The 16263-nt window shown below is 40.1% G+C and overlaps 1 protein-coding gene across 2 annotated transcripts in view; it reads left to right on the forward strand.

Annotated features, from left to right (window-relative positions):
- SNX6 (sorting nexin 6) overlaps positions 1 to 16263 on the forward strand; it is a 32150-nt gene that overhangs the window by 6195 nt on the left and 9692 nt on the right. For both annotated transcript variants that reach the window (XM_080978958.1, XM_080978957.1), the window contains exons 3-8: positions 8941 to 9045; positions 9567 to 9677; positions 11826 to 11947; positions 12740 to 12863; positions 14491 to 14586; positions 16114 to 16219. In XM_080978958.1, coding sequence (XP_080835084.1) covers positions 8941 to 9045; positions 9567 to 9677; positions 11826 to 11947; positions 12740 to 12863; positions 14491 to 14586; positions 16114 to 16219 — 664 coding nt within the window. The remainder of the gene's footprint in view (positions 1 to 8940; positions 9046 to 9566; positions 9678 to 11825; positions 11948 to 12739; positions 12864 to 14490; positions 14587 to 16113; positions 16220 to 16263) is intronic.

Genomic DNA, 16263 nt, shown 5'->3' on the forward strand with positions numbered 1-16263 from the left:
AAACATCAGAGGTATCCTAGCTTTCTTAACGATCTAAATAATTGGTACATTTAAAGGTAGAATGCAAAGTTTTGGTAAGCCTGTAATAGAATTTTGTAACATACATTTTTTCCACCTGCATCCATCTCCATGTAATGCATGAAATGTACTGCATTTGACAAGGGCTTTTAGCTATATTTCAGATTCCACCTTTTCTTTGCCTTTCTTTTAATGCAGGCTTTATTCTAGGTTGCTCTGAACAACTGCTGGATAGGCCAGTGATATAACTCTATTATTCTAGAATTTTCTAACAAATTTACTGTAGCATCAGGGACTACCACCTCTGCTCATTTTGCTCGCCAACCCCATTCTCTGCCCTTTACATCTGATCATCCCCCCCTCCCTTTGCACCTTTCCAAATAAATCTAACCCTCACCAACCCCCAACTCCTCCTTAACCTTGCCAAACCAATCTTCTCCAAGCTGTGCAGCCCCCTTCCCTCATCTTGCACCTCATCCAAACCGCAGCCTGGGCAAGCCACAGAGAAACATTCAAGGCAGAAAGGGGCAGCTCTACAGCCACTGTCTTGCTCCACTGCCACTTCCCTCTTCTTCAGCTTCCAACGCGGCAGAAGCTGAAATGGTGTTGTCAGTGTGAGGTGGGTAGCGGCAGCAGAGCAGGATGATTGCTGTGGAGCTGTCCTGGCTGTTCTTCTATGGCTTGCCCAAGTCACTTGCTCACCTGCCTTCCCATCTGCCTGGGCCACCCACCTGCTGTTCTCTTGACAAGCTGCAGTTGGCATGGCTGCCACTTGGCAGCCATGCCAACTGCAGCATGATGACATTCTTACTATCTTATTAAATAGTTAATTACATAGCCTTTTGTAGTCTACAGTCTACTTCTTCAGGAGCATGGGATGTTTGTCTACCAAACCATTCACAAGGTCAGGTTTGTCATAACAAAATGATCCTAGAATATTTTGTACAGGGAATATCTGCTTGCATAAATATTGCTTCATATGAACTGTGTTTTTAATGACTATAGCCAGCTTTTTAAGGAGCAATTACCTCAGCTGAAACAACAATTTATTTAGTTGCTACAGACACTGGAATTGCCTTGGAAATGTGGCAGTTCTGTGTTGTTGGCCCAGTTTCTTTGCTCTTATGGAGAGCTTCATGTGGATGCAAAACTGGTTCTGTAAACTAGCCCAAAGTGAGAACTTCTGCAGCATTATAAGCATTTCTTGGGAAATTTCTAGTTTATTATTTTACGCGGAACTTCTCCCCTAAGGGAGTCGGGCAAACTTGCACAACTGTTCATAATTATTATAAATAGTTTTCCCTACCCCACCCTCATATTGCAGGGTTAATTTGGAAAGTGAAGTAACATTTGAAACATAGCTTTTCTTTTAATTTACTATTTTAGTTTTTCTTTCTTACTCAACCTATCATGCTGGTAAGAATCCTATGACTTGCCAAGTTTTGAGAGTGGCACATACAAGAATAAAAGTAGCAAGTGCTTAGCTGTCAACTTTTCCCTTTTCTTGCGAGGAATCCTATTCGGAATAAGGGAATTTCCCTTAAAAAAAGGGAAACGTTGACAGCTATGCAAGTGTAACTTTATAAACAAAACTCTTTTATTTAAAAAAATCATTGTTCTCTACGAACATTTAAAGACCTGTTTGTAAGCAGCATTGCCCAAGTTCTGTTAGTTTTTTCTAACCAAGTAAATAATGGCTAGGCTTTATAAGTCTTATTCTCAGTTTTAAACTTGCAAATCTTCACTGTTTTGTCTGGTTTAGTTGCTGCATCCTATTTCCTTGCTCTAATTCCAAGACTACCATGCACTATTATTTTTACCAGTTTGATAAGAGGGCATCATATGAATACAGAAAATTGGGTTCTTACAGTCCCAAATTGCCATTCGGGTGATTTGTTTAAAAGCGGAACGTTTTGATATAAAGTGTGAACATCTTAGATGCTAGGAATACAGCTATGTCAGTGACCATAGTGCTATCAAATTCAACATACATGTAAGTGGACAATTGGCAAGAAAATCAAACACGGTAATTTCTGACTTCAGACAAGGAAATGTCCCCAAAACAACGGAGTTGGTTTAAAAAAAAAGTTTAAAGGGGAAGTGAAGAGGGTAAAATATATCTAGAATGCATGTGGGGGTTGTTCAAAACCACAATATTAGAAGCTGCAGCAGATCATGAAAGGTACATTCAGGGCTAAGAGATGCCAGTGTGGTTAACAAGCAGAGCCAATGAAGCTTTTAAAGGCAAGAAAGCTTTCTCCAGATAGTGTCTTGTTTAATTGAGGAAAACAGAAAGTATCACAAACGTTAGCAAAAGAAGTGTAAGCGGGGTGGAAAAAATGTATCTGAGGAGGACATTATATTTTTAGCAAAGAACAACAAGAATGTCTGTTCCATGGAAACTGGTAAACTGGTGGAAAGTATTATTATAGATGGGTTATAGCTTAGCATATAGAAGAACCAATGTTGTAGAAATAGAACCAGCATGCCTTCTTCAAGGTTTTACGCGGAACTTCTCCCCTAAGGGAGTCGGGCAAACTTGCACAACTGTTCATAATTATTATAAATAGTTTTCCCTACCCCACCCTCATATTGCAGGGTTAATTTGGAAAGTGAAGTAACATTTGAAACATAGCTTTTCTTTTAATTTACTATTTTAGTTTTTCTTTCTTACTCAACCTATCATGCTGGTAAGAATCCTATGACTTGCCAAGTTTTGAGAGTGGCACATACAAGAATAAAAGTAGCAAGTGCTTAGCTGTCAACTTTTCCCTTTTCTTGCGAGGAATCCTATTCGGAATAAGGGAATTTCCCTTAAAAAAAGGGAAACGTTGACAGCTATGCAAGTGTAACTTTATAAACAAAACTCTTTTATTTAAAAAAATCATTGTTCTCTACGAACATTTAAAGACCTGTTTGTAAGCAGCATTGCCCAAGTTCTGTTAGTTTTTTCTAACCAAGTAAATAATGGCTAGGCTTTATAAGTCTTATTCTCAGTTTTAAACTTGCAAATCTTCACTGTTTTGTCTGGTTTAGTTGCTGCATCCTATTTCCTTGCTCTAATTCCAAGACTACCATGCACTATTATTTTTACCAGTTTGATAAGAGGGCATCATATGAATACAGAAAATTGGGTTCTTACAGTCCCAAATTGCCATTCGGGTGATTTGTTTAAAAGCGGAACGTTTTGATATAAAGTGTGAACATCTTAGATGCTAGGAATACAGCTATGTCAGTGACCATAGTGCTATCAAATTCAACATACATGTAAGTGGACAATTGGCAAGAAAATCAAACACGGTAATTTCTGACTTCAGACAAGGAAATGTCCCCAAAACAACGGAGTTGGTTTAAAAAAAAAGTTTAAAGGGGAAGTGAAGAGGGTAAAATATATCTAGAATGCATGTGGGGGTTGTTCAAAACCACAATATTAGAAGCTGCAGCAGATCATGAAAGGTACATTCAGGGCTAAGAGATGCCAGTGTGGTTAACAAGCAGAGCCAATGAAGCTTTTAAAGGCAAGAAAGCTTTCTCCAGATAGTGTCTTGTTTAATTGAGGAAAACAGAAAGTATCACAAACGTTAGCAAAAGAAGTGTAAGCGGGGTGGAAAAAATGTATCTGAGGAGGACATTATATTTTTAGCAAAGAACAACAAGAATGTCTGTTCCATGGAAACTGGTAAACTGGTGGAAAGTATTATTATAGATGGGTTATAGCTTAGCATATAGAAGAACCAATGTTGTAGAAATAGAACCAGCATGCCTTCTTCAAGGTTAGTCATGTCTCATTAACCTTTTAGAATTATTTAAAAGTGTCAATAAGCAAATAGATAAAGGTGACCCAGCCAACATGGTGTACTTATACTTTTTAAAAGCTTTTGATAATGTTGGTTACCAAAGACTCCTGAGTTACTTTAGTAGTTGTGGAATAAGAGGAAAGATCCTCTTATGGGTCAGTAGCATGCTTCTGGGTATTACCAGTGAGGAAGCTGTGACATTCAGGTCCTATTCACAGTCTTTCCATAGGCATCTGTTGCCACTGTGAGAACGGGATGATGAATTAGATGTACATTTGGTCTGACCTAGCAAGGCTGCTCTTGTTATTCTTTAAAAATACCTACCAATGTTGCTAACAGTTTTGCATAATTGAATTCTTTCTGCTCTTTTCCCGTTATATTCCCTAATACAGGCTTTTCTCAATTTCCACTTGACTTCTAGTCTGTTTCTGCAAGTCATGTTTGTGTTTCAGCTTTTCCTTCTGTATTGCTAGACCATCCGTTGAGTCACTTTTCTTTGGAAAGAGGTTTCAAACCCCATATGGTGAACTGAGTGCATTGTTCTTAAGTCAGTACTCAGAAGGACAATAAGTTATTCCCTAACAGTTCACTAAGTTCCTTCAACTTTCGGTTTGTTCTCTATGCTGATTAGAAAGTGTTTTACTTAAGGAGAATTAAGACTTCAAAGAAGGACCATGGGGTATGCTTACAGAATTTTTGATTAGACTGTGGCCCTGCTATTTAACTTTTCTTTTATTTTGTATCTCTGTGTGTTTGAATACAGTGATGTGGGTTTTCTGGGAAGCTGCAATTTGGGAAAAATCCTATGTGAATTTAAGTAATTTGTATCAGAAAAGAATTTTGCACTGGAAAAATGTCTAACGCTCTAGGCAGGGTGGGCCAACATGCAGCCCTCTACACCTTTTTCGGGTGTCCTTGAGCAACATTTGATGCCAACCCCACCCCACCCCTCCTGTTGTCTTCCCAAAGCCAAGTAAGCAAGGTGCTGGGCTTTGGGAAGGAGGCAGGAGGGTTCTGATAATAGTCCTAGATTCCTCCCATCTCCTTCCTAAAGTCTAGTTAGCACTTTCACAGCTTCTCCCCAACCCTGTACAACAAGGCAGTGTATGGCCCACAAGTTCCGTGTCAAAGAACTCTTGTGGCCCACTTGGTGTGAAAAGTTGGACTGCCTTACTCTATGGTGATCCAATTTAGCATGTTTAGTTAGCTTTCTTTACCAAAATGCACACAAGCACTTTGAAACTCCCAAGCTTGTCTAATGTTGTGTTTGAACAGGGCTGTCTTAACCATTGCCGCTAGGGGTGCATGGCACCTGGGTGCCGGGCTCTCAGGGATGCCAAGCTGAGAGTCCGTGACCGAGCGTTGAAGTCTGGGGAAGGGCCACCGGCAGCCGAGTGGAGCAGAGCCCGTTGGAGCGCCGTGGGCTCTTCTGCTGCGGGCGGCTCTTCCCCAGACTCCAACACTCACCCCTGAACTCGCGCCGAGCCGCCTGTAGCAGAAGAGCCCGCGGCGCTCCGACGGGCTCTGCTCTGCTCGGCTGTCGGCTCTTGCCCCAGCTGCATGGCAGCTAATTGTTTCGGGACCCTGCTCAGAGCACCATATAACATGGGCGCTGCACGGCATATTGCATATGCTGAGCTGTGGGTTCCTTTGCTGGCTTTTCCGCTGTCGGCGCACGCTCCCAGTGCCGCCCAACGTGGGGTGCTAGCGCAGAATGACGGGGAATGCAAGCGGCAGTGGAGGAAATATCTCCGGACGGGATTCGCCACGTGCCAACAGTGCCGACGGCAGCAACAAAACCCGATGAATAGGAGCATATGGATTAACTGGGCCTATATAAGCTCAGCACTGTAGCATGCAACATGGGCTGAACTAGTGGTGTAGTGCTGCACATAGGATACCAGAGAAGCTTTCTTTGTTGCTGTAAGTGGGAAAAATAGGTGTTTTAAATGTTTTCTTTTTTTAATCATTCCAGACCAAAAGTATTTTAGCAATTGGTCTTGAGAATGTATTGAGTGATGCAGACAAGAGTTCTGGAGTATAAATGTTGCTCAAGATTCAGTGTTTGAACAAACATTGCTTTTCCACTTAGGTTCTCTTGAGGATAGAGAACTGCTCATTCGGGTGGGGCTTCCTGTTGCTAACAGCCTGGTTCGAAACTCCGAAGTAAGTCCTACTGAGTGCAGTGGGACTGGGAAATACTGTTTAGGATTTCAGCCTTTGGAAGTCTTTTTCTGTGTCTTGTGTGTTTCCACACATACACATCTGCTGCTCTGCCCCAGAACCTTTGTTTTAAAAGTCCAGTTACAGTGCTCTGTAGAAACAGGTTAATGCAGGGTACTTATCCTTGCAGATGACAAAAGTGCTGTCATTACATTGTGCTTTAACTGAGCTGCTGCAAATATTAAAACTTTTCTTATATGATCTGGTGCTGCATGAGAAGCAGAAAAAAATAGGACTGGAATCTTACTTTCTGACCCAAAGGCAAAGCCCACACATTATAAAATGTCAAGTTTGATTTATGCATGGAAACTATTTTGGAAGAAAAGAAAACGTGGGCTCTTACTGAAAGGTCTGGACCAGGGATGCAGTTTTCAGCACAATTAGTGCAAAGCTTTATTTTATGTGGTAACTTTTAAAAAGGAGGTTCTTATGGTTATGTAAATTTGAGTGTGCATTTCTTTCAAAAAGAAGCAAGGCTCTAATGTTTAGTTCATGTGTTTTATTTTTTTCTGGGAATGTGATTAGGGAACTGCTGGCAATGTATAGATGAGTAGTGTTATTCTTCCTTAGGATGTTTGGTGCAAGTGCTGAAGGAGGCAGCTGCATAAAGATGGGTAGATGGGTAAGGCCTTTAAGTTTCTAGAGCAGACCTGCTCACCAGAAGCCCCATGAGTTTATTATCACCACCTCCTTGACTACTTAAAATTCTAACAGAGAAACAAGCACACATGGTTTATGACCCTTTCCAATTATTAATTAAATTTATTACCTGCCCTTCACAAGCAGGTCCCAGGGCAGGTTACGACAGTTTAAAATTAATTATTTAAAAGAGTTAAAACAAATTACAGTCATGGGGATAGGGTGGATCCTGAAAAACACCCACATCTCAGGTGTCAAAAGTCATGGTAAAGCCTTCAGCTTCATTTATGGGACCATTTAAGCCCCTTTTCCAGTATAAATCCACTGCAGCATGAAAACTAATGTGGTTGGCCAAGAATGGGTTTTAAAGGGTGTTTTGGAAAGCATTTTCCCTACAGTTCTAAGGTTAATGCAGCAATATGGCCCTCTTAGGTTATTAAATGTAAAAATGGCTGTTGGGAGTAATTTGTCCACTCTAGAGAGTTGGTAAACCATGGAGCATTGTGCATTAATGTTTATCTCTTTTCAGCTAGTTGCTATATGTATTGTTCATATACTTCATTGATTGAAAACATCAGCCCTCTAGCTTCTATCTGGCCTTCAGAACTTTTCCCTGGACTGCACCCCTCACCAGCCCTACTTTGCTCCCTCCTTGAGTGTTTTTGCTTAGTTGGGATATGTCCTTGAACTCCATTCAGGGTTTTACTTGCCTAGATGGAGGATGTGAGAGTGTGTATAGAAACTAGCCTATGGTAAAACTCTAAAATTCACATTTGATGCTCTGCCCACATTTGGCGCTCTGCCCTTTTTTTAAAAAACCGAACCGCTTGGAATTCAGCATAGGTAAATGGCTTGAGTGCCTACCATATTGTTTAAATGGAACTTTAGATAACATTCTGAATAGGATTGCATTCTATGTTGGCTTACTAAAGCTAAAAAGAAAATACCGTATTTTTTGCTCTATAAGACTCACTTTTTCCCTCCTAAAAAGTAAGGGGAAATGTGTGTGCGTCTTATGGAGCGAATGCAGGCTGCGCAGCTATCCCAGAAGCCAGAACAGCAAGAGGGATTTCTGCTTTCACTGCGCAGCAATCCCTCTTGCTGTTCTGGCTTCTGAGATTCAGAATATTTTTTTTCTTGTTTTCCTCCTCCAAAAACTAGGTGCGTCTTGTGGTCTGGTGCGTCTTATAGAGTGAAAAATACGGTAAATGGAGAGTGTTTAGTTAGTTATATATTACACTAATTTCACCTGGTCTATGACTTACAATGTTCTCGAAGCTACCAGCATGAGTTTGACCAAACTGCGGGAGGCAGTGGAAGACAGGAGTGCCTGGCGTGCTCTGGTCCATGGGGTCATGAAGAGTCGGACACGACTAAACGACTAAACAACAACAACAAATGACTTACAATGTTTCCTTTTGTTGTAATATTTCCCGCCCCGACCTGGCCACAGTGATCCATGCGACTGTCATCTCCAGGCTTGACTACTGTAATTCGCTCTACGCGGGGCTGCCCTTGAAGCTGTCCGAGAAACTCCAGCGGGTGCAGAATGCTGCAGCGAGGCTCCTCACGGGGTCTCTGCCATGGGAGCATATTCACCCAGTGCTTTTCAAGCTGCACTGGCTCCCGGTGGAGTACAGGGTCAGATTTAAGGCGCTGCTTTTGACCTTTAAAGCCCTTCACGGCCTAGGACCCTCGTACCTACAGGACCGCCTCTCCCGGTATGCCCCACGGAGACCCTCAAGGTCCATAAATAGCAACACCCTAATGGTCCTGGGCCCTAAGGAAGTTAGATTAGCTTCAACCAGAGCCAGGGCCTTTTCAACTCTGGCTCCGGCCTGGTGGAACGCTCTGCCTCATGAGACCAGGGCCCTGCAGGATCTGATTTCTTTCCGCAGGGCCTGTAAGACAGAGTTGTTCCGCCTGGCCTTTGGCTTGGAGCCAATTTGATTCCCTCCCTCTCTTTCTTTTTTATTTTCCTTCCTGCGATGAGGCTACATTTTAATATTTTAATGGTTCAATATTTTAATGTTGTATTTTAATTTTGTTTTTAAGTTGTAAGCATTCAACTTGTTTTTATTATTGCTTGTAAGCCGCTCTGAGCCCGGCCTTAGCTGGGGAGGGCGGGGTATAAATAAATATTATTATTATTATTATTATTATTATTATTTCTAAAACTAAAGGGCATACAAAACTATAATCTGAACTTCTGTTAATCTTGTTTTATGGCTTTAAATAAACGTGAACTCCTTTTTTTCTTTAGCTTAGAGCTGTCACTGTAGATCTGCAAACTGATGCTGCCTTGCAAGTGGATATTTCTGATGCCCTTAGTGAAAGGGACAAAGTGAAGTTTACCGTCCATACAAAGGTAAAACCAGCTTGAGGTCTAGGTATTTTACTTCTGTTCGATGAATTTTTATTTATAAAACTATCTATTAACAGACAAAATAATAGCTTCTCATTCAAGGCCACAATCACATTTATTAGATATCTCTTGGTTCTCTTGGTTTCAGTAGGACTAAATCACATAAAAATGTTTAGGATTAGGATGAAAAATACACACACATACAATCATGTATGTGAAAATATTGATTTGATTGGTTGTGGGTTTTTTAAAATATAGTGTTTCAAGTAGTCCAACATGCTGTTAGAAAAGCATGTTTTCTATTGTCCTTAGTTTCATTTATTGTGTCTGAGGCGCACAATTTAGCAAAAAGATTTTTAAATATTTGTTTTAGGACAGAAAGTACATTATTGCTTTTCTGAGTATTGTATGCATTTCATATAATTAAAGATAGTGTTTAATTTTTTGCAGTAAAACTAAGTGATTGAATTTTTAGCTTGTGTCATTTACTACTTCCTTCCTCATTTTTTGTTGTTGTTTTGCAGAGTTCTTTACCAAATTTTAAACAAAATGAATTTTCAGTTGTCCGACAACATGAAGAGTTTATTTGGCTTCATGATTCCTTTGTGGAGAATGAAGATTATGCAGGCTACATTGTAAGTGCTTATTTTCCAAAGAATTGTAAGTAGAGGATCTGACGAAAGGAAATACTGAACTCCCATATTTCCTGTTGAAAAGTAAAGATGCACTAACTTTTAAAGTGAATCATAAAATTCTTTACAACTTTAAAGAACTTGCATATTCGTGGGAAACTAATGCCCGCCACAGCAAAATTAAGTAGGGCAGAGCAGGGCACCCTCTAAAACAGCTGAGTTATTCTTTGTTGTAGTAGTTAATTGATGAACCATTGCTCCAGCACCTGGAAGAGCAGGACTGCTCTAGTGGTCCTTATACCTCTCCTTAGGAAGAGGTTGGTGCTTTGATCTCTCATTCAAAGCTTCTTGCTTGGAATAGTTGCTTCGCTAGAATAGCTACATAATAACACTGATACAGTGGTGCCCCGCAAGACGAATGCCTCGCAAGACGAAAAACTCGCTAGACGAAAGGGTTTTGCGTTTTTTGAGTCGTTCCGCAAGACGAATTTCCCTATGGGCTTGCTTCGCAAGACGAAACGTCTTGCGAGTTCTTGCGAGTTTGTTTCCTTTTTCTTAAAGCCGCTAAGCCGTTAATAGCCGTTAATAGCCGTGCTTCGCAAGACGAAAAAACCGCAAGACGAAGAGACTTGCGGAACAGATTAATTTCGTCTTGCGAGGCACCACTGTAGTGGGTGAAATCTAGGTGCGGGAGGCCTGTATGTGTCAGTGCACTAGGGGCTGGCGGGTGGTCTCCTGGGGCCTAGCATTTGACCTTTCTGCTTGTGCTGCTACTGCTGCTGCTGCTGCACAGCAAAGCATTCAGCTAATTTTCTTGAGGTTTATATATTGTGTAACTTATGATCTCATCAATTTTACTTTGTAGAAAAATTGCTGAGGATTGTGAATTGTTTCATGTATAAATTTGACATTGTGTTTGAATGTTGTGGTTTGTCACTGGTAAGTGCTTAGGACTTAAAGTGCAGTGACTTTTTAAAAGTTACTTGTCTGTGGTATAGACTTTCCAGTAATCCTGTCTGATTTTTGTTGGAATACTTCTAAATAAATTCAGAACTGCCAAGAAGAATAATTTCTATTGAAAAGCTCTCTGTACTAAGGTATGTGAATGTGTGATGCCTAGCTGTTCTAAAACTTTATACTGACCGTTTTGGGTTTTAATGCTTTGTTAAACATTAAAAGTGCTTTTGTTAAACATTAAAAGTAATATTAGGAACTAAATCTAACCTTAAGAAGCCCACTAATTAGAATAGGTGAATCAAGCGCAGCAGCTTTAAATATAGTACAAGCAAATAATTACATTTTTAAAATAACACTTCACATCTATATGCACAGCTAACTCTATCATGAGGCAACATTTCCCCCCAACAACTTTGGTAGCATGGAGTGTGAAGCAATTAGACTTTACTGTCCAGGACTGTTTATATTGTCCTTACTTGAATGGACAATATGTCCATCTCCTTTGATATATACCTGAAAGAGGTTTTTAGGATTCGCTCAATTTTTTGATGTTAAATTATAGAATCACAGAATTTTCGAGTTGGAAGGCACTGCGAGGGTAATCTAGTCCAACCCGCTGCAGAGCAGGAACCTTTTTCCCAACATGGGACTCAAATCCACAATCTTGAGATCAAGAGTCTCGTACTCTACCAACTGAGCTATTGGGTTAACTGTTATGTATTACATGGGGATACATATCTTCTTTGTGTGTGGAATATCTTTCTTGTCTGTTCATTGGGGAATTATAAGGTTAACTTGTGAAACCTGGAACTGCCCCTGGGGTTCAACTGGGAAGACGGAATTTCATTACAGAAGAGAAGTTTGGCACATCTCTTGTCTGAGGGGCTCCATGACTACCTATAGCCTAGTGGGAGGGGCCTGCCAAAGGCAGAAGGAGTCTGTATCTGCAGGTAGCCAGTCTGGTGGCATTTTATCTGGTGGCTTTAAAGGGGAAGGGTAGGCTGGAGCAGAAGGATATACTCTGTTTTAGCTAGGAACTCCTTCTACTTAAATGGCATGAGACCTAGGAAGATGGTTGTCACATGGAGAGAAATATTTGTATCCAGGTTCATAAGCAGCTTATTGTATCTTGGTTCAGAAAGTTTTTGCTTTGACAAGAATTCCGAAGTACATTCTGATGTACTCATTTGACAGATTCCACCAGCACCACCAAGGCCTGATTTTGATGCCTCAAGAGAGAAATTACAGAAGCTTGGTGAAGGAGAAGGATCGATGACTAAGGAAGAATTCACCAAAATGAAGCAAGAACTAGAAGCGTATGTGTATATTTTAGTACTTCCTGTACTTCCAGCTTTCTAGTACTTTTTAGTCACTTCCACTGTAAGAAGCAGAGTTGAGCAATGACCCCCAAGCAAGTAACTAGTAAATTATCATGATGAAAAGTGTACATGTAATGGCCAAAATGGTGAGAAGCATGGAAGGTTGGGTGGGGAGATGCTCAATGCGAGAGAAGCTACATTTCTTTTTTGAAAAAGAATGTAATCACATTTTGAATCCTATACTAGCTTGGATGAATTTGATGCAGTGTTTTAAGCCTTGAAACAATTCTGAGAGGATATATTTATTTATAAGCTTATTTTCAACATTTGCATGGCAAATGTTCACAAGGGCCAAAGGAAGTATATCAAAGCAGGGGAAAGCAGGGACCTCAGCAAATAATAGGTGGTAGAGACACGAAGAAAGGACTGGGTCATAAAATACATTCACAGCACAGAAACACTGTTATATTATTGCTAGAACTGAAATACAGAGGCAAGGGAGGTTTTAGAGGTCTGAGGGATGTGAATTATGGCTATAGAGTTGTGAAGCCTAGAGTGTAGATCTTGAAAGCGCAATTCTACTTCTTTTGTGGCTCCCATTGTAATGGCAACATCGTGATCTAGCAATATGGGCCAAAAAAAATGGGTGGGTACTAAATACAACGTACTGCATTGTGCTTGAAAGTCAACAGTCTGTTGTAAGTTACTGGCTGAAATGTTTTGTACTTAATGTAGAAATTCTACTTCTATAATTGTACCTCTGCTGTTGGTTTGTTTTTAAATATTTAGTGAGTATTTGGCAATCTTCAAGAAGACCGTAGCCATGCATGAAGTCTTCTTGTGTCGTGTAGCAGCTCATCCCATTTTGAGAAAAGACTTAAATTTCCATGTCTTCTTGGAATATAATCAGGATGTGAGTATATTTCATTTGTTGGAGCAATTTACGACAGTTTGTATGTCATAAGATTTATAAATAAGTTTATCTTATTTTGAAATAAGATAAAGAACAAAGGTCCCCTTATTTTCAAATACAGTGTGAGAAACTAATGGATAAATTAGCAGGAAGTATTGTTTAAAGAGAGAATTAAGCATGTATATAACAAATCCAGCTGAGGAAACATCAGCATAGTTTCTGTAACAAGCCTTGCCTTTCTAAACCTTTAGAATTTCTGAGTATGTCATCTTGATGAGGTGATCTAACTCGGATTTCCTAAAACCTTTTGACAGAGTCCTTTATCAAAAGGTAAACTTTCTCATGGAATAAGGGTACAGGTCTTCTTATGGAAATTGGTTAAAGAGCAGGAAGCACAGAGTAGGGATAGATGAACAATTATCCCAATGGAAGAAATTAAGGAGTAGGATTCCCCCAAAGATATGAATTGTGGGGCTATGAATTTGACTTGCTCATGGCCGATCTCGAGTCAAAAGCAAGTCCTGAGGCAGATGTGTTTTCAAGCAACAGCAAGTTGCTCAGGATAGCTTAAGGGGACCATGGAAATCTCCAAAAGAATCTTCTGCAATTGGGTGAATGAGAAGCAAAATGTTTTTATTTATTTATTTATTTATTACATTTAGGTAGCACCCTTAATCCAAAGATCATAGGCTGTTCACAACATAAAAATACAAAAGAACACAAAATACATCATAAGATCAAGAACAAACCAAGAAGCCCCCTTCCACAAACACATTTAAAATGACATACAATATAACTGGGATTCATTATAATTGTAAAATGATGCAGACTGGGACAAAAATCTTAATTTCATGTATGCAGTGATGGGGTCTGAACTGGCTGTGACATTACAGGACAGATCTTGCTCATGATGGATAGCTCAGTGAAAAGCTGATGGTGTGATAGCAATGAAAAAGGTACAAGTTGGGGGTCAGACACCTCAGTCTGAAACCCTAGAGAGCCCCTGCCAGTCAATATAGACCAGTGGTTCCCAGCCTTTTCTGGGAACCACTGGTCTATATTCCCCATGTTGGGAACCATGGATATAGACCAGAGTTGGTCAACCTTTTTATACCTACCGCCCACTAATGCATCTTTCTTGATGGTAAAATTTCCTTACCGCCCACCAGTGCTCAATAGCAGGAGGATTCAGCTTGTGCCGTAGAACCCCCTACCGCCCACCTAGAATCCTGAAACGCCCACTAGTGGGCAGTAGGGACCAGGTGGACAACCCCTGTTCTAGGCAATCCTGAGCTAGATGAACCAGTGGACTGATATTCCTAACTGATTGGCAGTAGATTCAGGACAGAAATTTTATAAGAAGCATAATTAAATTAGCTGCCAACAACAAATAACAGGATTTAATCCAAGTTTATCCCACTGATCTGTATGTAGAATTACTTTTACTATTACATTTTGACTTTCTGAAAACAAAAGTTGCTTGGACTAAGTATTTTTTTTTTTTAAAAAATACTTTTGTGGCACACAACCATAAAATGGATTCGGGATAACATAAAATTAGAACAGATGCAAGAATGCTGAAGAAAGGCGACACAGTAACCAGATGTTGTGTTTTTCTGTATTCCAGTTGAGTGTCCGTGGGAAAAATAAGAAGGAGAAACTTGAAGACTTCTTCAAAAACATGGTTAAGTCTGCAGATGGTGTGATAGTTTCTGGAGTAAAGGTGATTCCTATTTAGCCATTTAATATATCTGTACCTCCTTTGTGAATATTCTACAGATTTGCCAATGGGCATGTGGCAAGAGACCAACATAAGAAAATCCCTTCTGGATCAAGCCAAAGGCCTGTCTAGTCCCACATTGTGCTCTCATATTAGCCAGCCAGATGCAGGACATGAGAGCAGCAGCACTGTCCCTCTCATGCTCTTCAGTAATTGGTAATCAGAGGCATATCGCCTCAGATACTAGTAGTACACAGTCATTGTGACTAGTAGCCAATAAGCGAGCTCAAGAAGTTTCCATAGATTATTTGTATTCCATGTAACAGTAATATTACAGAACATCTCCATTTTTAAAAAGTGGCAGGTTTTACTCATATTGTGAGCATGTTGCAAGAAACATTTATGAAGGCTGTTGTGGGAGTTAGAAGGGGACATTGCTCAGGAGTGGTGTCCTTGAGCAGTGTTGGATCTTTGTAGCTCTCCAGAAGGAATATGCAGTTGCAATTATTTCAGGAGTAGAAATTGCAAGCTGGTTCTTAACTGGTTTTGCCTTCTAGAGAGCTTCTTTCTCCATGCAATCAATCTATCTGTTAAATGCTTGCCAAGGAAATAACTTCAGTTTATACTTTCCATATCTTATACTTGCAACTAAAGTAATATATGATTGCAAAACTCACACATAATACGGTAGTTCCAGCATTGAGTTTCCCATACTGGAATTGAAACTTCAGGGATTTGCATGCCGAAATGTGGTATCCAAATGGCTGTGTTTGGAATGTGGACCCTCACCTTCTGAAAAGTTCATGGACTATCATAGTCCCAGTGATTAAAAATATTACCTTTAGGAGTTTCTATCCATCACCGTTTCAGTATTGATGAGTTCTGCAAAAAATTGCTTCTGTGCTATGTTGAATATTGATCGAGTGCCATAGTATTCAGGTGAAGGCATTTCTTACACTCTCTACATATCTCCTAGCTTGCAGGAAGTACATGGAGAATTTTACTGATGCATTTTAACTTCTTATACCATTCCCATGGTAACCCATCAGACATGAAGAGACAACTGAATAAAATTTTTAGTGCGTAGATACTTTTGATACTGAGCCTGGTTTTAAAAACTATTGTTGGCCACTGGATCCACATGCCTGATAAAGTAACTCTTAGAGTTCCTTCCAAGCTCTACTTCCCCAGGCCTTCTGCAAAATCTCCTTCCCAGGGCGAGTTGCCTAGTGTTAAATTTGATGCCTCTTTTGCCAAGAGATTATTTTTTCTTCCCCTTTACTCAAGCTTTCCAGCATGTAAACTAATTTCAGACAGATTATTTTTATTGGTCTTGTCTTATAGCTACCACGATGGAATGTCTTCATTCCTTTTGCCTTTTTAAGTCCTGCAGTGAACTATGGCCACCTTGTTGCTCTTTCTGTCCTGGGGCTTCCTCATTTGTTTGTTGAAGACAGTTCTATTTTGCTGTAGGCAAGGATGCCAATGGCTAATTGCATCCTTGAAAAATGATTCTGTATTGCTATGCAGGATGTAGATGACTTCTTTGAACATGAAAGAACATTCCTTGTAGAGTACCACAACCGTGTCAAGGATTCCTCTATGAAGTCTGATAAAATGACAAGATCCCACAAAAGTAAGTATGGAACAGAAACAATGTTGGATGGATGACACATTTCA

This window comes from Podarcis pityusensis, assembly GCF_964106645.2.
Source record: "Podarcis pityusensis genome assembly, chromosome: 1".
Lineage (NCBI taxonomy): Eukaryota > Metazoa > Chordata > Lepidosauria > Squamata > Lacertidae > Podarcis > Podarcis pityusensis.